The 22,014-nt window shown below is 39.9% G+C and overlaps 1 protein-coding gene across 1 annotated transcript in view; it reads right to left on the bottom strand.

Annotated features, from left to right (window-relative positions):
- Nucleotides 1-8,831: 8,831 nt before the first annotated feature.
- The window catches only part of PTPN5 (protein tyrosine phosphatase non-receptor type 5), a gene marked incomplete at its 3' end in the record, with an annotated part of 34,130 nt that continues 20,947 nt past the window's right edge, over nucleotides 8,832-22,014 (bottom strand). The window contains exons 9-12 of the mRNA XM_084263335.1: nucleotides 20,562-20,672; nucleotides 16,438-16,598; nucleotides 12,642-12,755; nucleotides 8,832-8,925 (exon numbers count right to left, since the gene is read on the bottom strand). Of these exons, the coding sequence (XP_084119461.1) occupies nucleotides 8,832-8,925; nucleotides 12,642-12,755; nucleotides 16,438-16,598; nucleotides 20,562-20,672 (480 nt within the window). The remainder of the gene's footprint in view (nucleotides 8,926-12,641; nucleotides 12,756-16,437; nucleotides 16,599-20,561; nucleotides 20,673-22,014) is intronic.

The following is a 22,014-nucleotide window of genomic DNA, read 5'->3' as shown; positions in this document are numbered from 1 at the left end:
GGTAAAAGACTCCTAATAAATCAGAAGACTTCCTAGAAACAGCTTCTTTTGTTGGGGAAAATGTACATTAATCAAGCAGAACAGAGGTATACCATCTGAAAGATCTATTTACCAGGAGTGGAGAAGGGTAGATATGACAAGAAGCCCTGAAACATAAAGTTAGACAGAAAATTGGCTCAGTCTTGGGAGAGAACGGTTTGTGCAGCAGGAGAAGTGCGAGCTGTCCACAGGAGACTGCTGATCAATTCCTTGCTTCTTTCCAGTCTTTCTGTGGAGTTCTGGGCAAGTAATTTGTGCTCTCTGTGCCCATCTTGTCATCTACACAATGGGAAAATTGGGCTGCTTTGCTGCACAGGGGTGCTCCAATGTGCTTTCATGGATGATGTTGTTCAAGAAAGGTATCAGAACTGAACGTATCAAAGGCCCCTTAGGACTTACTCTGTTCTGCACAAGCTGTACTAAGCTCCTGAGTGCCCCTCATGCCCTATGTTTAGACAAATGCCCACAGCATAAGACAAACCCTCCTCTTTGAAACTGTTCATTACAGGAGTCTCCAAAGACCTGTATTTTTCTATCAGAACAAACCTATTCAGTTTTGGTTTCATAACAACTAGTTCTTCAGTTCAGAATATATGTTGCACCTTATCAGAATATATATATACACAACCTGGTTTCCTTGCTGAGCTGGCCTTTTGTCTCCAGCCTGCCTGAGAGAAATGTTGTCTGATTCCTTATGCACAGAAGCTAGGTGAAGAGTCTTTATGTTAGACTATCTTTTCCATATACCCTCTAAAATTATTCAGGGATAATTATGCATCTTTAGACCCTGTTGTGTCTTTCCTCTTCTGCCCTGAATTTTTCTCACAGATACAAGCTTTAAAGTCTTTCTTACAAACCAAGAAGCCAAGAGAAAGAGATTGCTTACTTTTGCCTGGTCTTCCCAATGATGTGTCAACTCCCTGGCCTGGCTCTTACCACCCCTTCTTCTCTTCTTCTCAGCCTTTCACCCTTGCAGACCAATGGTCATTGGTGTTGGTGACAGCAACGATTGGGGACAGTCAGCAAGAGATGAGACGTTTTTCTATAATCTCAAATACCCTAGAGAAGAGTGTATTTTGCCTTTACTCATTATGGGGCAAATCCACAGCAATCCAGTTGCAGTAAGTGCTGAAATGAGCATGCTGCTTTAGTCACCTGCTGCACTGCACAAGTCACTACATACCTTCAGATTTACCTTTACCAAGCTCATGGTTCAAAAGCCAACCCACCATTTTAACAGTACCTCCTTACACCTTACTTATACTTCTTTTACCTGATCAAAATTTTCATCCTTTGCCACAGATTTTCCATCATGAAAACATTACAGGTTAAGATTCATCAGTAGCTTGTGACAGCTATGGAAGAGAAATGGCTGGTAAGAAACAGGTTTTTTTCTAAACTTCTGGGACATTACCTTCTGTTTCACCAGTCATGAGAGGAAGCACTTGGTTAGAAAAACTGCCCATAAGAGTAAGCAATGAACTTTTGGAAGCCCTGTCAGATTACAAGATTTCCTGTTTCTTGATGAGACAGGAACCAACTTCCAGACCCCAAAAAGTTCCATGTGAAGGATGTAACATTGTCTGTTACTGCCCATCATGATGACTCAACTTCCCATACCTTGACTGTGGGCAAGAAAAAAAAGAAAACAGAAAATGCAGACAATCTTCCATGCTTTGGAACCCAGATACACCACAAAACAACCCATGGATACACTGCAGAGATTAACTTCACCTATGATATATAGTGCGGCTATCACACTGTATTTACTACGGCTGCTATTAACAGAATCAGCACACGCTTACAAGGCAAACCAGGTCTCAAGGAAAGATGTGTCAGTACCAAGTACTCATCACAAAGTCTTGGTGTAAATGAATGGCAATTTTAGTTTCAGTTACAGAACAGAGAATTTAACTAATTATTTTGTAGGTAACTGAGAATTCCCTACACCGTATTTTTTGCAGTGCTTTTACTTCTGTTAAGTGTCTCAAGGAGTCATACTTCAAAGTACTACTTCCCAAGGTTGCTTAGAAGGGAAATGAAAGCAAATATGAGACTAACACTAGCACAGCTAATTTCCATCCTGCCTACCCACAGACATAGAATACAAAGCATTAGGACATTCTTGAAAACATATGTTTACATACTTTTTTTTTTCCCCCAGCTGCTAAAGTCCTGATCATTCTTACTAGGAAAAAGGAGCTTTCAAGGCCATGACTGACCCTTCTGTATCCCTCAGCTCACATGAAGTCCTGTAGATTGTTGCAGTCTGAGGAAGATGCTGGGGTCCCTTTACACTGGACAAAGAGAACTATGAGTAGCTATAAATTTAAATACATATTGGCCTCTTGTGGGCTAAGTTGTTACATCCTTTACATGGGCTTTGGCAGTTTCATATTCTTTGAATAACAGGACAATAGAACTTCAAGTACAAGGCTAAAAGATGCAAACATTCTGTAGGCCAAGATAGTATCTTTTAATTTAAAAATAAACATTAATAAGAAAACCCAGTATTGGGTAGTTATTGTTACAACATTTCAAAACTTTTATCAATGATAAATTACTAAATTTACCATTCTTGTTTTGCATGTTAAAACCAAATATGTGGGTCCAGGTTTCAAACAGATAAACATTCAACAAACCCCTACATTCAGTCCCTAGTCCTTTCACACCTCAGTGAATCGGGCAGGCTTTGGCTTTAAGTTATACAGGCAGCAGTCTCCACCATTTCCAAGTACAACCTGTTCATTCAGTTACTTAAGCAGGGACTAAGCTTTTTGTAAAATCAGTTCACAGTTGTTAGATTACAGAGGGCATTCTTGAATCAGTTCTCTTCTACTCCTTAGTAAATTTGAGAATCTGTCACTGTTCTTCATATGGACTTCATTCCTAACAAGGTACTTCTCAAGAACAGACTGAGTTCTAGATCTCAGCCTATGTATTTCACTCTTCTAACTTACTTAACAGCAGCAGTACTGAAATAGAGCAGGTACAAGAAACCATTTTGTGTGTACATGGGTCTATCCATTCTGAAGAACACAAACTGTGTATCTTGCTTGTAATGAAGCTGAACTACAGACAATAAACTGCTTCTCTTAATTAACCACACTATATTCCTGTTTGGAACAGACTGCTGTTACCTATTCCACATTTATGTTAAATTAAAATGGAAGAGTCTAATACAGGAGGCACCTGGGTTATGCTCTGCAAAACACAGGAACACAAAAAACCAAAGAAATTAAAAATCTGTAGGCTGAGTGGAATAATTCTAGGGTAAACTCAAAAAAGCAATGGCAAAACCACTAGGGAATATGCCACCTTTCATGATGATTTTAGATTTTTTTTTTTTCTGCTATAAGGGGAAAGAAAAAAAAAATCAAGAAAAAGATGTGCAAAGGCTGAAACACTGGCAACTTTTCCACTGAGCAAAAAATACCACATACAGACAGCAAAAAATAAATACAGGCTAAAGAGGGATTCCAGCACAACAGAAGGCTCTGTGCCCCTTGCTGTAGTTCATTTTGCTACTAACGCATCTGCATTTATCACATAAGTGTGTGGAAATAGGATTGGTCATGCTGTAAAGTGGGTAAGGTATTACTTACTGCTTGCCTAATAAATCTATAAAGAAACCAACCTTCACTTAGCTTGTCAATAGTCTAATTCAGAAACAAGAGACCAACTTAGAAACAGAAACCTGGTATCTGTGCTGAAAGTCACGTTTTCCCCAACAAAAACAAAACACTGCCAAGCCGATCCAATTCCTCCTACCTACTCAAGCTGATTAAAATAATCCAGGCAGTCCCTTCCATGTTCATTTCACAGTGCCTGTGAATCCTCCCTCATGCTTCTGTTCTTACACCACTTCCCGTGCCACATTGAGTGGGTATGCGTGTATCCACACACATGCAAACACCGTGCTCTGGGGGAAAACCAACAGGTATGAAAGAGAGTATCTTTCAGTTTGGATCATTAAGCTGGCCTCACTGCCAGACATAGGCCTCAAAAAAGGGGAGGAATGACCCTGAATGATCCCTTCATTACCCAGAATTTGTATTCCTCACAACAGCCTGAAGACCAAGATGAGGACAGTGGATTAGGTAAAACCAATCACATCTGATTTTCCTTCATTTGAGACAAAAGGAGTCAAAGCTAATTTACAACGGGTTGTTTCTGTTATTCTGCTGTCCCTTATTAGTTTCAACTTAACTCCTGATGGTCTTATTTGTGTCCACTTCAGAGGCAAACAAGCTAAGCAGGCAAAGGAGAAAGAGCAAAAGGATCTATGCAGGGAGGGGAAAACCCCCTGATGCCTTTTCAGAGGAAAGTAGACACCTCAGAGCTGCTACTGGGACTAGGAAAGTTAAGGTCTGACAATAAGAAAACTTTGACTCAGACAAATGCTACAATTTCACAAAGGAGAAATGCCTTTACTAATATTCACAGTACTGCAGACTGCTCTGTCCCCAAAATTGAGATGTATTGAGATCAAAAGGTAGGCAAAAGAGGCTGAACCACCTGAATACTGTCGATCAAGACATGCTATTGCCAACGGAAGTGGGAAACACCAGCAATCAACGTACCAGATTAAAACTAAGGCAATGCAGTAACTTAATTTTATTTTAAACCTAGCAGTAATAGCAGGTAAGAGGAAGAAACAATATGGAACACAGAAGTTGAACAGCATGGTCTAGTGGAGAGAAAGGGCCAGGAATTGCAGTTATCTGAGTCCTTTGCCAGACTGTTTAAACTTTATTTTCTTCTTAAATGCTCTGAGCCACATTGCCAGCTCTGGCTTTTAATTCTGTGTAAATAATTTAGCTTTTCTCTGCATTCATCTTTGCTATCAACTCAATAAACCTGACACTGCTGCTCTCCTGGAGATTACATGGCACACAAGCTTGGGCTGGTCTTCTGCACTTCAGAGAATAGTATCCCTTTCTGTGACTTTCACACCATGCCATAAGAATGTGGCACGTTATACTTGGGTGCTGGAGCCTGATCTGTATCAGTACTCAGGGAGGTGAACAGCCTCTTCTCTTTCCTTGCATGTAATAGAAGGAATTCCCCTCTTTATGAATACGTGACATTTACTTTTAGACATTAGAAAGCAATGCTCCTGTTGTCCAGAGCATGCAGTTCTTTGACTTCCCGCCCCTTAAGCACAAAGCTGCAAATGCTGCTGTCTTTCACACATTTCTTCTGTGCTTTTCAACAGAGTAATTTTTTTTCTTGCTGGACTCCTCAGCTGCCCTACGTTATCCTAAGCTGATAGTCACTCCCAGGCATCAATAACTATATGTCTACAGACTTGACAGAAGAAACAAGGTTATCTCCAGTGTATCTCAGAAAAAGTGTTTTAACAAATTGTAAATTTACCATTTCTCTTTGTTCAAAACGGTTTCCATGGAAGGAACACAAAAAATAATGCAACACTCACTTTAAGTGACTGCCAGATAGCTGGCATTTCAGAACATCTTTATCTTGATCCTTCAGAAAGTCAGACATGTGCTTTATCTTGGGACAGCTCTTGCTCTCAAGTGCAATCTTAGTTTCTGTTTTTACATAACCCTGTGCATCTGCTGATTTCAGAGTACCTAACAAAGGACAGAGCATGTCATTAGTGTGTAACCATGACAGAAACATAAACTGTTTAAGTGTGATGGCCAAAGACCAAATGACCGGCAAACGAGTGAGGCACTGATCTGGGCTCTGCCCTGTTCATAAAGTATAAAAAAGTTTATGAAACAGAAGACATTACAGTTGGTTCTAATAAAATACACTCAAGTTTGTTATATACTAACCTACCTGGACAGAGCAACTCAGTCCTCTGGGAAACAACTGTGTTGTAGGTATTAATCACAGAATGTTAGGAGTTGGAAGGGACCTGGAAAGATCATCTAGTCCATCCTCTCTGCCAGAGCAGGATCACCTAGACTAAATCACATTAATGCTGCTGTCTCTGGTACAAAGAGGCCTGGGCAGTCAGCTGCAGAGAGTGGATGAAGCATGCCAGGAATGCCCAGTACAGAGCGAACTCAAGTAAGACACATAGCTTAGTTCCTACTGTCAACTCAGTTTCAAACCTGCTGATTACAGCAGCACTAGCCCCACTCAAGTGCTTCTACAAAGCCGGAGCTCCTTTCCAGTATTCCTAAGCGCTTCTTAAGACTACCTCTGCCATCAGTAGAGATCAGAACAGCTGATAGAAGGTCCTTCAGAACTCAAATTCTACTAAAAAAAAGAAAGACAGAAAGAAATACATTAATTATGGTAAGGCCAAAGAGTAAATAGGAGGATTAGCTCCAAATCTTTTAGAAAATAATGATTCATGAGGCATTTGAATATCTTGGTTCTGAACAAGTGGCATGCTCTTGCCTGGTGTGAGATGGCAGCAGTGTAGCCTCACAGCCAGACTGCGCAGCTAGGCTGACATTTGTTTTATACTAGTTAACTGATGCAAAGCAGCTCAATTTTATCTGTGACCACTCTCTCAGGACATTCCACATACATGGAATGGGAGTGGACAGCAGGCTAGATTTCCTTCTTCAATTATCAACTGTTCACTTCTACTCAAGTCAGTGAAGTGCTGCCAACTAACACCAGCTGAGGGTCTAGTCAATCAGTACCTTAGAGCCCTTGACACTTTGTTTGCCATAGAACAATTCTCCTCTAGAAAGTCTTCTTATCGAGGAGTCAACTTCTACATTGAACTTCACTCTTATATGCACACTCCTATCAATCATCAACAAATATTCTTTAGCAGATGCACAGGAAGCTGATGACACAACAAGTAATTTTATTAACTGAGTCAGTTTTGACACTGAAGGGCACTGAAGAGCTGAAAACATCATTTATAGGGAGTTCCACTTACAATGTTATTCAGAACATCAGTGGTGCTTTTGTTATTTCTAAGGAGTGCTTAGATGGAATAGTATTACCCCTTCAAAAGAATCAGTAGCAATGGGGAGAATACAGCTAGCAAGGTTTACATAACACTAACAGTCATGTTATGCTCAAAAGCTTAAATTTATTGCTCTATTTAATGACTACCACCAGTAGTTTTAAAAAGAATACCAGTTCTTCTGGCTAACTTCTCACTGAAGGAAATATTTTAAATACAGCAATAAAATCAAGTGGTTTAAAGATAACACATTTTGCCACACATTCATGCAAACCCTGCTGACAGGATTTTTACAGATTCATGGATACAGAATAAACACAAAGGATGTGTACTGAAATATTGGGAAGCTTTCCCCACAGTGATGAAGTTGTAGGCATAACGTTTCAGGCCCTACACCTTGCACCTACTGACGTCAATGGTAAAACCTCAGTGGGAGCAGGATCAGCCCTTATTGTTCTGAGAGCGGCTTTACCTTCTCCCGATTAGGAAGTGCAGGAAATTCTCAGGATCTCCTGCACTAACACAAGCAGTGGGTTTTGGTTGCTGTTACAAATAAAGAGAAGCAAAAATATTTTTAGTAGATCATTACAGCTCTATTCACAAAATGCTCATCTTTTATGTTAAGGGTCCTGCATACCTCCATTTTTCTCTGCTCAATAAAGCACTTAAACATGTGCTTACCTCAAAGCATTGAGCACAATTAAACACAGTCCTCACAGCCTGATTGAGGTCTAAAAAGGAAAGTATGGGCAGCAGTCCCTATTACTCAAAAGGAAACACTGCTGCTTGGACTAGTGGTTAGAATGGGCTAATGACTGTCTAAATTTGGTTTGAGGGCAAATTTATCAAAAAGCAGCCAACATGTTCAGAGTGTGATTTTTCTTTTAAAGCTGTCTGTAGGATTTCTGTTAATTTTAATGAGCACATGGTCACCCTCAAAGCTTTGAAACAAGTTTAAATTCATAGAATGATTTTATTATGACATTTAAAAAAATATTAATTCGATGCATAAAATTCCTCATCTGATTTTAAAACTCAAATTTCATGCAGAATCGTATTCAGATTGTGGTTTGACTACATAAAAGAAACTGTTTGCAAAAATCAAATCCGGTTGCAGACTGAGATGCTAAAATACTAACAAAGAAAAGGTAAAGCGTGAAGAAGTTATGTTCAAATTAACTTCTACTGTTCACCTCATATTGACCCAGCTGTCATGGTACTGGGGGTACATTGCTGGTGAGAACTGGAGGTAAGAATTTGACTTACATCATTGAAATATTCTTCCCCCCCTTAGTTCTGATAACATTGGTGGTGGACTGCTTTAGAAAAAATAAACAAGCAAACATGATGTGTGAAACATCATTTCAATGTGTATCTACTTGAATCTTTCAATGCAGAGCCTCAGAAGGTTTACAATATACACAGTATTCGGTAGTTTTATATGTAAAAACAATCAGAAAGAGGCAAAAAGTTACTTTCAAGCTTATTCAACATACAGCACATTTCAGCATGACAATTCAAAAAGTTTTACACTGAACTTGGATATAATAGCAATGATCTTTTAAAAATAGCAAACTTAAGACAATGGATTTTTTTTAAGATTTTTTTTCTTGCTTTTGTAACAAATGAAGCTACTATTCTTATTTACAGTATAAATAAGCCTTTTTGGTGAAGAGTATGTCCTGTCACATATGTTTAAGACAAGGCGTACCTCAGCTCTTAAATGTCAACGCAAACAAGAGCGTAAAAGCAATATCAAAGGAAAATAATATATCTTTTTCTCCAGCTAAGACAGCCAGGTTACCATGTATCTCTTATCAGATCTGAAATGTATCTGAATGCAGTCAAAAGTTCTCTTGGTTTTAGGCTTTAGGAATATCATGAACACTTATTCTTCTGCTGCTCTAGAAAGCTGCTTTCCATACAAGCTCATGACATGATGGACAAATTGATACTGTTCACAAGTCTGGATCATTCCTCCCCTGAAAAGGAAAGAAAAAGAGGCGAGGGAAACAAGAGCCTTATTATATGCAAACATGAGGAAATGGCACAGCTAACATGAAACTTGTGTTCTGCTTTCTGAAACGAGTGGAAAGTGCCCACCAACTGCAACCAGCTCACAGTCTGACCTTGAGCTCCATATTTAAAGTCTCTGCTAACCAAGGAACAGAAGGCAGTCAGAATAGAAACGGGCTTTACCTTCATTTTTCTTGCCAGAGGCCCTCATCCAGCAAGGCAACACCATCATCACTTACATTTGTATTACCAGAGCACTTATACTCTAAGCACCATTTTAAACACCATGAAAAGCAACCCTCACCCCAAATCTCTAGATGGACAGATGGTACCAGAGGGAATAGAGAGGGGAAGTAGCTTATCCAAGACTTCATAGCTGCACTAAAAACTGAATTCAAAACTAAGGAGGGCCAGACCAACCCAGACACCTGATGTAGCACACAACTTCGCATTCTGGAATGAGCCTTCATTCCTTCGTGCCATCCCACGCTGTGCTCTTGGCAAGTTCTCTGAGGATCGCCAGCAGGATTTTGGAACTCACAACGGAACTTCGACAAAAACTTCAGATTTGTAACTACCACGCACACCCTGATCAGTGAAAGCCTCCCAGCACAGAAATCTGTTTTGGTTCAGCTTTTATTTCAGCTTTTGCTGTTCTTTTTATAACTGCAAACCAGAAAGGAAACGCAAGCAGAAGCAGAAACAGTTTGTTTTTCCATGTATCATTAGTCTGTGTATTTCTGCAAGTAGCGTATTAACGAACGCGAGCACTACAGCGGTAGACAGAAATGAACAAAAAGAACAAGGGCAAAGTTGTCTATTTTAAGCAGATTTTACCAACACTTAAAAGTCAGCTAAGAGAACCTTATCAACAGTGATACAACCTCTTGATAATCCATTATGAAAAAAAATTAAGCCCCATGGCTCACATTCCCAGAAGGCGTGCGCAGAATTGTGGCAGCATTGGTGCTGGTGCACAAATACCAGGAACACAGTGCCAAAAGTAGGCTGAAGTGACAAGTTAAGGAACTTGGGGACCTGTGGGTGACTGGAGCCAACCAGACTGTCAGCCTGGGTAAAAGCGTTATGTGGCACACTCCCTCAGTAACCTTCACTGGAGAAAGTTAATGAAAAATTGCTTCCTTTGAGCCAAATGGATAGCAGACTGCTAACACACTCCTTAAGGGCTGCCCTTTTCTATAGGGTCCAGCTTAACAACTGGGGGTCACACAGTAACCATAGCTATAAGGGGTGGATGAGTAGACCAAAGAAAATCTTCCTTTAGCCTCTTGCAGCTATTTTGATAAGCAGCTGCTTGAAGTAACACTGATGACCAGTGAAGGGCAGGGGCCCAAGCTCCAACCTCTCATCAGTATGCAAAGGTGGGAAACACATGCTGCATTTCTGAATAAACTGTTCCCTAGCTGAGCATCTCCTCCCTATCTGCTCTACTTAATACAAGTTCACAGCTGATCCAAGTCCTTCTGTGCCATACACAGCACTGAAATATATTTATGTCAGTCCATGACATACAATTAACATTAGTCATACCTGATAATTACTTCCCATGCAATTCCATTAACAGTGAGGTTGCACCCTGAAGTTGTAGCAACAGAAGCATTAGGGTGGCCATTGAGTTTCAGACCACAGGAAATTACCTTCCTTTTTGTCTGGTTCCCTGCTATGTGATAGTTGCCTCCCCTTCCCACACACATGCACACTATGACATGTGCTTGCTGTCCAGGCTTTGGCACAGAATAGAGAAATTATGTTTACACCCATTTGCCACAGAAACCTTTCAAATCTGAGTTGCACTGTGGGAAAGGACAGCAAATGTCTCTCAGCACTAGGGTAGGATTCAGGAATGATCACTTCCTTTCCTTAGTCACACTAGGTTATTTTAGGATCAACCAATGGCCACTGGTGCAAAGCTTAGTGCATAGGATTTTTCCAAGGGACCTGTAAGGGAATGAAGGGAAAGAAACATTTCTCCCCGATCAGCTCCACAGGAATCTCAAAGGCAGTTCTCTCAGGGCTCATGTCAACCCTTCTACTGCTGCAAAGCAGTGAGGTACATTAATTTATGAGTCTGCTCTGGCCTGCATCAAAGCCTCTTTCCCTAAGGTTCCTGGTGACTCCCTTTCCATCCACCCTATTTCCTCTAGACAGTAACCACAAGACAGGAGGAGGAGACAGAGAGGGTCTTCCTATAGCTGCTTGGACCTTACCTCATCCTCACACTGATTTTGAAGTTACATGGAGCTTCTGTGGGCATTTATTGACAATAGCAGTGGACAGCACTATGACTTGTAAGAGACAAGCCCCATTTTTTTACTCCTTGAAGAAACAGTGCTCTTCTGTAGCAAGGTTGGCGATTTGACTGCTTTCTACATCAGGTATTTTCTCCCACAACATTTAAATTGCCTTTTCCTATTCTATCCCACCCCTGAGAGGTGGGATACAGAGGTGCCTGAAGGCTTCCTTTTCCTCCATGGCATCCTTTAAGTGGAATCTTCCCGGTCTAGCCTCTGTGAATGACAGCCAGGTCCACTCTCCCTGCAAAACTAGTATTTTGATTTGCCTTCTGTCTGAAGCACATTTGTGAGCAGGTATCTTCAACCTTCATTTGTATGGCTCTTTTCCTGTGTAACATTAGTCACAGAAATGAGGTATTTCAGGTCCAGACAGCTATTTCACTGGGCCACAGCACTCACTACTCACATTTTAGTTTTCTTTTTCTCGAGAAGCCTTTCCTTGTGTGGCCTGAAATCCAGTGAAATAGCCAAACCTCCCAGCCCCTGCAGGTCCATGTCTATCAGAGCCTCAGCAGGGCAGCAAGCATTTCATTTTCTGCCTCCCACTGAGCATAATTTCTCCTCTGAAATAAAGTTCAGCGTGGGGTTGAGGTTCTTTTTTTTTTTTTTTCCTTCCTCAGAAAAATCTTTGGTATGTTTTTCGTGACATCTCTTCCCCCGACTACATTTATCATTATCATTAAGAGAGCACTGAGACATGTTTTGATGGCACTTGAAACCAGTGGGAGAGGAAAAATAACATCTCTGGTGCAAAATTCAAGTCTGTTTACTTCATAATCAAACTCAAGGTGGTGTGTTAAGAAATGCTTAACTGGAAGCCATTGCATTTCTGGAGATTTTCACAGCTCCTCTCATGTCTGCAAACACTCCAGGCTGTGCGTACTCTCCCTGTCCCCACAGAGTCCCAACAGCCATGCCCTCCCAACAGTGCTCACAGCTCCAACCACACAAAGCCGCCATTCTTTACCCCTCTTGGGAGCAAAGTGCTGGTGATCTGTGACTCTGAACCCAACGAGAGCAGACCTTTGAGCTTTTGCTTCTGTAAGAATATGGGGCCAACTCCTCAGCTAGTGAAAAGTCATCCCTTGCTGCACTGAGCTGTGCAGCTGCCCATTTCTGGGGATTTTGATGCCAGCTGTGAGTCCAGCTCAGTTCTAGGGCTGTCCAATAAGGTTTACTGCTCATAAAATAGGCAAAGTTTACAAGTTAAAACCGCTTAGAACAGGACAACTTTCTTCTGGGAACATTCTCTCTTGGCCTCCATTTGCCTTTTCTCCTCCCCTCTTTCCATTTGTTTCTCCTTAACTGAAGGGAAAGGCTAGCATTACTTATTTGTGTGTTTCTGGAAAGGAAGCAGGCTTTCTTACCTGTCTAACCGTAACTGGCAGGCTGTTCGCAGTATGTCAACTATGCCCTCGCTCTTCAGTTGTTTACAACAGACACTAGTTGCAATAAAACAGCCAGTCCTCCCGATGCCTGCGCTAAGGGAGGGAAAAGCAGAGAGAGGCAGTGGAGATGTTAGAATGGATTTAGAACTTTCTTGTTAAATATGCATCATCAAACCAGCAAAACACATTAACCCTTTCCTCCCCCCCCATCTTTGCCAGGTGGGCGCTTGTGAATATGCAGCTGTAACTGGGAAAAGAGTATATACTAACTTCAGTAGGATAACATAATGGTGAGGTACTTGCAGAACATGGATGAATATTGCACACAAAGTCATAAAAATGGACTTTTGGGTGCCATTTGACCTGTTGGGTCATTAGGCCTGCCACTGAACCACTGAAAAAAAAAAAAAGTTAAACAGTACTTTTTTGTTAAGACTAGGATTGAAGACAACCCTTGCTTTGAGATTCCTAACCCTAACAGCTTCTTTGAAAGCTACTTTCAATCACAAGTACTGTAAAAACCCAACAACCACCCCCTTGCTTAAATACTTAAACACAATACAGTAAGTGTGATGCCATTTGCTGATCAGAGCTGTGATCTAGCAATTCCCTGAATTAGTGGAGGATACAACAAATTCACTATTAAAAACCTTTGTTTTCCCTGAAGACCTTTGTACCTGATTCAGTTCTTGCTTAACGACCAGAATTGATTTTACTCTCAAAGGCACAGTGCTATCAACAGTGGATTCTTTGAGGCAAAAGCTTACAGCCTTTCTTATGCATTAAGTAATTAAGTGAGCATCCTCAGGAACTATTACTTGACACAACTGCAGGAAATCCTGCTTCCATTTAAATTGCACTAAGTTCATAATATAAAAACACTGGCAACAAATATACAAGCAACCATGGAATTTGCAGCACTTAGCTACTGGTTGCAAAGCCCTAATACTAGTAGTAATACTGTCTCCTTGACTGTACAGACAGGTTTTGCACTCTGCATTTATGCTTGTTAGGGAAACAGCTACATTGGAATTCTTGTCACTTCCATTACAGAATCATCAAGGCAATTCAATGGAAGTTTGGGGATGATCTTACTCACTAAGAACCCTTCTCAGTCTTCAAAGAACTGTGATGGAGGTACCTACCAGACTGAAAATTTTTGCCTCTGAACCTCCCTGTATTTCATGCCCTGCTTCTCTTTACTGCATAAAGTTTGTTCATCAATACTTCAACTACTTTGGTGTTTCAGAGGACTCTTTCCTACATATGGATGTACATCAATGGTTAAAAAAAAAATCTTAAGATTTATGCCGTAACCAAACAGGCCACTGTACACAGCCCTCACATACTCTTTCTCATCCACAGACCTCAGTGTTTGACAAAGGGAGGGAACACCACCCATTTTTAAATAAAGCAAATAGCACAGACTGCACTTGTGCCAGGACAAGCTGTAGGTCTCACAATAGCTAAGACAAAGTCATAATCTTTCCAAGCCTGCCCAGGAGTGGTGCATTATTCACAGGACCTCAACAAGACTGCTTAGCCTGTCTTAACATGAAGCTGCTTTTAAGAATAGGGCCACAAAAGATGATCAGTAGGCTGGAGCATCTCTCTATGAGGACAGGCTGAGAGAGTTGGGCTTGTTCAGCCTGGAGAAGAGAAGGCTCTGGGGAGACCTCATAGCAGCCATACAGTACCTAAAGGGGGCCTACAGGAAAGCTGGGGAGGGACTGCTTTCCTGGGCTTGTATTAGGTTAATAATGGTTTTGAACTGAAAGAGGGTAGATAAGAAAGAAATGTTTTACACAGAGAGTGGTAAAACACTGGTACAGGTTACCCAGAGGTTGTAGACGCCCCATTCTTGGAAACATTCAATGCCAGACTGGATGGGGCTCTAACCTGCTGTAGTTGAAGATGTCCTTGCCCATGGCTGGGCGTTTGGACTAGATGACTTCAATGTCCCTTCCAACCCACACCACTCTATGATTCTAATAAGATTCATAATTAGGTTTGTATGTGGTTTTTTTCCTTAAAGGTGCACTGCTTTATATCACTGAAGGTCAAAGTCACTGTGATTGTGTTCTACTGAGGATCTCCCACAACAGCTGAAGGAACTACAGTACTCCGCTTAATACTGGCCCGGCTAACAGCTTGCTGCATATACCACTCTCAGGTAGAGACAATGTATTAAATTCTGTCTTCAGAAAAAAATGCCACATCACCCCTGAAATTACTACTCTATAATAGGGATGATGCTACTCAAGAGGACAAAACAAGTATGCAAAGCAAGAGTGACATGGTGACCAGTATCTTTCTCTGCAGCAAATACCATAATACTTCAAGGAGCTCTTAGAGTCACAGACTTCAAGGGGCAAAGGGGATTTTCTTATAAACCATTTTGTATTTTTCTCTGAAGTCTCCCCATTTTTTCAAAATCTGTTTGGAAACACAGGCAGTAAAGCTGGACATGTGGCATCATACAAACATTTTACTAGACAGTACTCCATACTAGCTTATAGGTGGAACTTTGATGACAGTGGGCTACCAACCATTAATGCCAAGAGTCCCTTTAAAATACCCCATTTACTATGCTCCTGGATAGTAACCACTTGCCACTTCCTAGAAAATGTTTTGCAAAACTAGATAGAATCCCTTCTAAAAATCCTGATGATTAATTTTGCAAAATGTATTTTATTGAATTTTAGAGAAGATTGCCCTACCAAGATTACTGCATCTTGCACAAGACTTTCTGCTACTTACCTGGAATAACTGTTTTGAGAACGGACTTGCAGTTTTCAAGCAATTACATTTAACCTTTCTAAACAGTGGCAAATCAGGACTTCCTTTTAGACCTCTGGATCTTCTCCAATTTTTCAAGAACTGAAATGCAGCTATACTGAACTTGAACATTTTAGAGCCTGCGGACCAATTTTTTAAAATTGGTGAATTCTCTTGGGTGAAAATCATCCAGTATAGCTGATTTGATAATGGTTAGTAGTTGTTGCTTAACACATTCCCTAGTTAGTAGCACAAAAGAACGTACCTTATCATATCTACAAGTGTTAAGTACATCATTCTACTTCTTTCTGAAGACAGAAGTATCTATCTTCATGTATTTTTTACATTCTTGTGATTGATAATTACAATTTTCTCATCAGGCTTCAAACCATTGTAAAGATTTGGCTTCTTTCATCTAAGAAGCTTCCGTTTTTGCCATGGGCTTTTCACAGCTATTTCAGTTTTGCTATCAATTGCACACATCTCTTGTCTGCTCATTAGTACTTGCTGCAAATCACCTTTGCCACCATTTCATTTGTTTTATGTATTGCACTTAAATTACTGTTGGCCTAATGAGGATTTTTTTTTAAAAATCCAAGAAGGAATCTAGAAAACAGGAGGGGTTTGGTTTGACACTTAGAGTTGGATAGTCTCATTTTTCTGCTTCTATGTATATTCCTATTCAATTTCATTCCCAGTATGTTAATCTTTGGTAATTTAACCATATTAAGATCATTAAGGACACGTATGACTGGTAAGGCAAATAGAATTATATTGTTCTTACTTGTAACTGAGTCAGCACCAGTTTCTGTGTTCACTGCAGACTGTATCTGAATGCAACGCTTGGTAATACAAAATTATTGTCATGAAATTTTAGAAGTTCCAAGCAGTTTGACAAGATCTCCTCCATGTCCAATTTATGGCTACTATGATAGTATCTGCACTTTGCTACTGTATGTAAAGAAGCCCTTGGAGGTCTCATACAGTATTTATTTACCTGCAGTGAACAATCACTGGAGCATTCTTCTCTTCTGCACTCTGCATTGCCTCTTCCACTTCCAGTACTAGCTGTAACAGAGGTGGGGCTTGATCTGGTGTCTTCTGGTCTGGCCAGGACGTGTACCAGTAATGTTTCAGGTTTCTGACTTCTTCTCCTTTCTGCAATCCAGTTAAGACAAACACCACAAATTTTTAAAAGAATTTCTGATTGCAAATTGATACTGAAACCTGGTCTTCCCTTTAAAATTGAGATGAGTAAATCGATGCTAAACAGAACATGAGATCCAAATGGCAAGTCACACAACAAAGAAATCTGGATTTCAAATAACACGTCTGCACTTTAGTAAACTGCCTAAGAAAAAAGATATTCTCCCCCCCAAAGCATGCTGCTCTTTTAGTGCCAAGAGCTGTGTGCAAAACACTCCAGGCAGTCTGTTCCCTCTTGACAGATTCATTCAGCAAAGCCAGAGCTGTACTTGTGACATAATTACTTTCATAATGTATTTGACAGACAGAGAGCCAGAAGCCATATCTCTGATAGCTAGATAGATAGATGAGGAAGAGAGATGGGAGCTTATTTTTTTATCTCTTCTGACAGACAGATTCATATCAGTTTCCTGTCAATTCTACTCTTCTTTTAGACATGGTGAGAAATTTAGACACTATGAAAGGTAGGAATCATATCTAGCTGTAGTCCAGAGCTTTCTGAGACACAAATTCCATTTCTCTGTGTCTCAGCACAGCTAAAAATATAGCAAATATGCTGTTACCTTTCCAGGGTGCCAAGTAACAGTGCATGATCCTGATTTTGTGTGTTCAAAGCGACATCCTTCTGCCTGATTTCTAAAGGTGCCAAATAGTAACACAGATCTTAGGGAACCAGCCTTACCCTTTCAACTACTACATAAGCCAGCTGGCACAGGGCTAAGCAAATGTCTTCACAAGGTCTGGGAACAGAAATGTTAGCTCCCACAACCTCCCCTGGATGGCTGCGTTAAAAAGTGGAAGAAAAAAAGAACAAACGTTTCTCTTTCTAAAGAGCCAGGCACAAAAGTCTGGAAATACTTTCTGTTATCTATACTCCAAAGTCCCTATGACTGTCAGTTGCTGGATGTTAAAAGTGCTCTGTGGTCATGATGCTGTCCATCTTTCTCTTTGGTTGACAAAGGTTTTGCAGATGATTTTTCAGATGGACCAATCAGTTTCCCCTCTTTGGCTTACCATACAGCCACATAAGTGTTTGTGGGGGCACATGGGAGATGGCACAAGAGTAGGAACAAGAGAGATGGACAAATGGAGGCTGGGCTTCACTCAGTTGCTTTTCCAACTTATACTGGATTTAAGTGCTCATTGAAGCACAGCCACAGGAATCTTAGGGGTACGTTTAGCTCAGTCTAAGAAAAGAGTCTTACTACCGTAGTACAGAGCCTGGCCTTAGGCTATTTAACTGAAGTTATGTTCTCAATGGAGTAAGAGAGCACAACTAGTGGCCATGAATAGTACTTGAACTCACTACAGTAAACTCAATCAAATTTCACACTGCTCTGCAACATGAACATACAGAATAGCTTTTGAATGTGTGACTGTGCGAGCCACAGAAGTTATAAACACCGGATCTTAAGTGGGTCATGAAAAATTCTAGGAGTGTTGTCAATAACACTGAGAGAAAAGTAAAAGATAAAAGCCATCTGAATAAAAACATGAATCACTACATAAATTCATTATTTGACAGAAACAGAAAACAGCCAAAGTTCTAATGATATACTCTGGATGCCTTTAATTTTCTCTAAACTGTTACCAGTTTTACACTTCTGCTTCAAGAAGCCTGACTTCTGTGTTTCTATACACTTCTGATTTAACTTGAAAAAATATTCTTCATTGGTACTTCCTTGAGACTGAAAAGACTTGGAATCATCTAAGCAGAAGCAAGATTTAATTGATGGTTTGAAGTCTACCATCATGTATGCTGTAGCTGAGGCTGAGATCATGAATCAGTGCCTATGCACTTCCAGGTTCCTTTGAGAAAGGAAAACAAGTTTTGCGCTACTGCCTGATCATTGTCTAGATTCCTAAAGTTTGCCAAATCCAGTGTCCTATTGGGAGAAGTAGGACAGTCCACCCTGTAACACATGTACTAATCACACTGCTGCTGGTGGTATCATACTTCTGACCACTACTGTTTAAGGGAAAACAGGAATCAATTAATGGCTTACCCAGTTTTCATCACCAAGTTATCTGGCATACATATAGTCCAGAACTAGTACTCTGCTATTGCTCTTAAATGACAAATATATAGCTCAAAGTACTTGCCAGATGGGACTATGGCTTAATATGCCTGAATTGTTGTACGGAAGTTCTTCAGGACAGCTTATTTTGTGAAATGTGTTTTAAAATGAGATTGTTTTTTGGATGATACTGCAATACTGATATTAAAAGCCACTCCCTTGCAATTCCCATCTGAAAATGGAACTACTACCTTCTTGAGAAGAATTTGAATGATCCTTCCCCTGGGAAAGAATGAAATTTCCTTCCGGAAATATAGAGGGGAAGGTGGTGGTGGTTTTTTTCTAGGGAGCGGGAAAGAACATTTCAACTTAAATCTCTAAACTTGTCAAGCTGAAAAAATGTTTTTTTGCAATATCCACCAATATTAAAATGCTGTATTTAACAATTGAAAACAATTAATAAAAACTCTTCTGCAAGACAGTGTAGGTTTTTATTGAGGAATTTTTTTTTGTCACCATAATTAAAAAGTGACTGGTTCTGATAGGTATCAGCATTCTATCAAAATTAATCTATGTATTATCCTTGATGCTGCACTGTAATGTTTTGGATAAATTGTATTAAAGACCTCTGCAAATCTGCAACATACTTGTAAAAATTCTTTATTTCCCACTTGTCAGGGAGTGTGATTTTCTTCTTGCTGCTTTTGCCAAAAGCATGAGTGACAGACTTTCCACACTCTCAATCCAGACATGCTGGCTTTCTGCCTATTAGCATATGGCTGAAGAGATTTGAAACTGATTAGGTAAACGAAGAGTGTTTTCAGCTTGAAAGGAAGCAGGTGCTATACAGGGGTCAGGGGTAGACCTGGTAGCGGAAAGATGTATAAAGTTTATGTAAATAGACTGTTCTTACTAAGATACATGGCTTGAGAGTCTAGAACCTAACAATAAAACCACTTGTGAAATAGGACTCTAGTACTTCAGACTTAAGTAGGATCTAAGTACTTAAAAAAATTAAACCTGTGTTTTTACTCCTCATCCACAAGATGATAGTGTAGTTACTCTATGTAAAACTACATATAGTTAGTTGGAACGACACTACTGCTTAGAAATTTAAGCATAGAGAATACTGTGGTCAATGTGTTTAAGGCCATCAACAGTTTTAGCATCTTGGAGTGGAATGACTCCTTAAAGCATCTTCCAAGTCAAGGCAACCAAATTGTTCAAAGAATATGTTAGCATGGTACCTATTAAAAGGGGTTCAACCATGGTGAAGTGGTGCTACCACACCACTGCAAATTGTCAAGCTGACCAGTAGGCCCACTGCTGAGAAAAACAGAATAGGTAAGTGAAATTAAAAAGCCTTTTGCTTTTTCTTAACTACTCTACTTATAGTAAGCAGCACAAGTCATCTTAAGTATAAGCAGCTGGTGGGTATCCAGTAATCAGTAACCTTTTCCATAAGTCCATGTGCCCTTGACTTCCACTGAACATCATCACAGAGTTTAGTGGGTTATTCCACAAGTGATATCTGACTTGCAAAGGCTCATAAGAAGCTATCTGTGAGCTATTATGTCACTCTAAATGACCAGTCAACACAGAAGATACAGGCTCAGAATGAGTCACTTCCATGGAGTAAACACCGTACTATTACAATTGGTCTCATAACTTTCAGATTGCACACAGGTAGTCAAGCCCCTGGCTGAAGTTTTTTTTTTTACTGTAGTTTTTCCATGTTGGGCAAAACTGGGCAAACCTATGATGACTTCAGTACTGAAAAGTGGTATTTGTACAGCAATACATAACTCTGCAGAACATTTCTACACAGTTTTCCAGAAACATCTTCATTTAAGGGTTTAGATAACTAAATTATTTTAAGTACATTGGAATGATTTACCTTTAGGGTGATGAGCCTTAAACGGTAATCATCTGCTTGTATGACTCTGTTAACCGTGATTTCTATTCCTTCATAGGTGACTTGTTCCTCTGGCCAATATTCGGTGCATTTCTGTATGCAATATAAAATAAATCTAGTTAAGCAGATATCAAGGGAGGTTCATTTTTACTCCTCTGAAACTGGATGTAGCACATGCATAGATGAATATGAATGAACGTTGTTTCTATAATAAGCACAAGTTTTCATTTCCCAAACAGGGACCGCATTTCAGGTGATTTTGCTGCACTCATAATAGTCTGATTGCGTGATTAAAAATGCACAGATCAAGTAATGACAAGCCAATGCTTTTAAATACACACATCCTTATTTATATTTATGCAACCGATGTGCATTTTGAAGGTTCATTAGAAAGGCCAGCGGATACGTGCCTGTGTTTTTAGATTAAGCTAATAATGATTAGTATGATATACACTAGTTAGCAATATATCTGTGATGCATATACATTGGCTGATTGGAAACACAGAATACTTTTGTAATTTTTTTTTATATTCAGATAGCATTTTCCCTTTATAGGATGATAGCTTGCATAGGGTTTTGTATAAAGAACATGGTTGGGGATATTTTGGGAATTGAGTTATGTACCAAAATCCAATTAAATTGATATTGACAGTCTTCCAAAGCTAAGAAACAAAATCAAGTAATAGCTGTGAGAAATAGACTACTACATTTGATTTTGCCAAAAAAAGTCAGATACACAGTAGCACAGCCTGACAATTAGGGAAGAAGAAACCATAGTCCATTTGCAAAGCTGTATTGTGGTACTGATGCACTAGATTTGGCTAGATGAGAATTTGCAAGCACTCCTATCCTGAAAAAGACTGGGTTTTGGTATTTGGCTTTTCTTTAATCAATATGCAAAGAAAGAGACGAGCACACAGTACATGAACTAGATCATGGACAAGGAATGACATGAACAAGGCAGGGTCTGAGAAAAAGGGTACCTTAAGACAACGAAAGAAGCAATCTTGTTATCACAGGAGAAGAAGAATTTTCTAGTGGACAAACTCAATTAAACATAATACTTGTAACCTTCCTCTTTTACACAGCTGTATGCAATCGTGAAGGAAGCAATTTAAATGGTTTTGCTTTCCACCAACAAAAACAAAGACTAACGACTGAAAAGTATCTTGCAAAGTTAGTGAGTCAAAATTTATGTGTGGGAGAATCAGTGTTGTTCCATCTGCATAGTGCATCAGCTAATAACCCACTGGGAATGTGGCCCACTATGTCTCCACAAAGTTATTTACGCAGATTGTGTTTCTTCTTTCTTTCCTTTTACACTGCAGAACCCGTTGTAAAAATTGTCAAGAGCACTAGCAGCTATCAATAGTACAGACGTTGCTCTGCTTAAAGGAGTGGAGTAAGATTGCCCACTCATTTCTGTGGGCTGTCT

Source organism: Gallinula chloropus (assembly GCF_964237585.1).
Source record: "Gallinula chloropus genome assembly, chromosome: 4".
NCBI classification, from domain to species: Eukaryota; Metazoa; Chordata; class Aves; order Gruiformes; family Rallidae; genus Gallinula; species Gallinula chloropus.
Note: the sequence above shows the minus strand (reverse complement) of the source record. Positions and strands in the feature narration are given on the sequence as shown.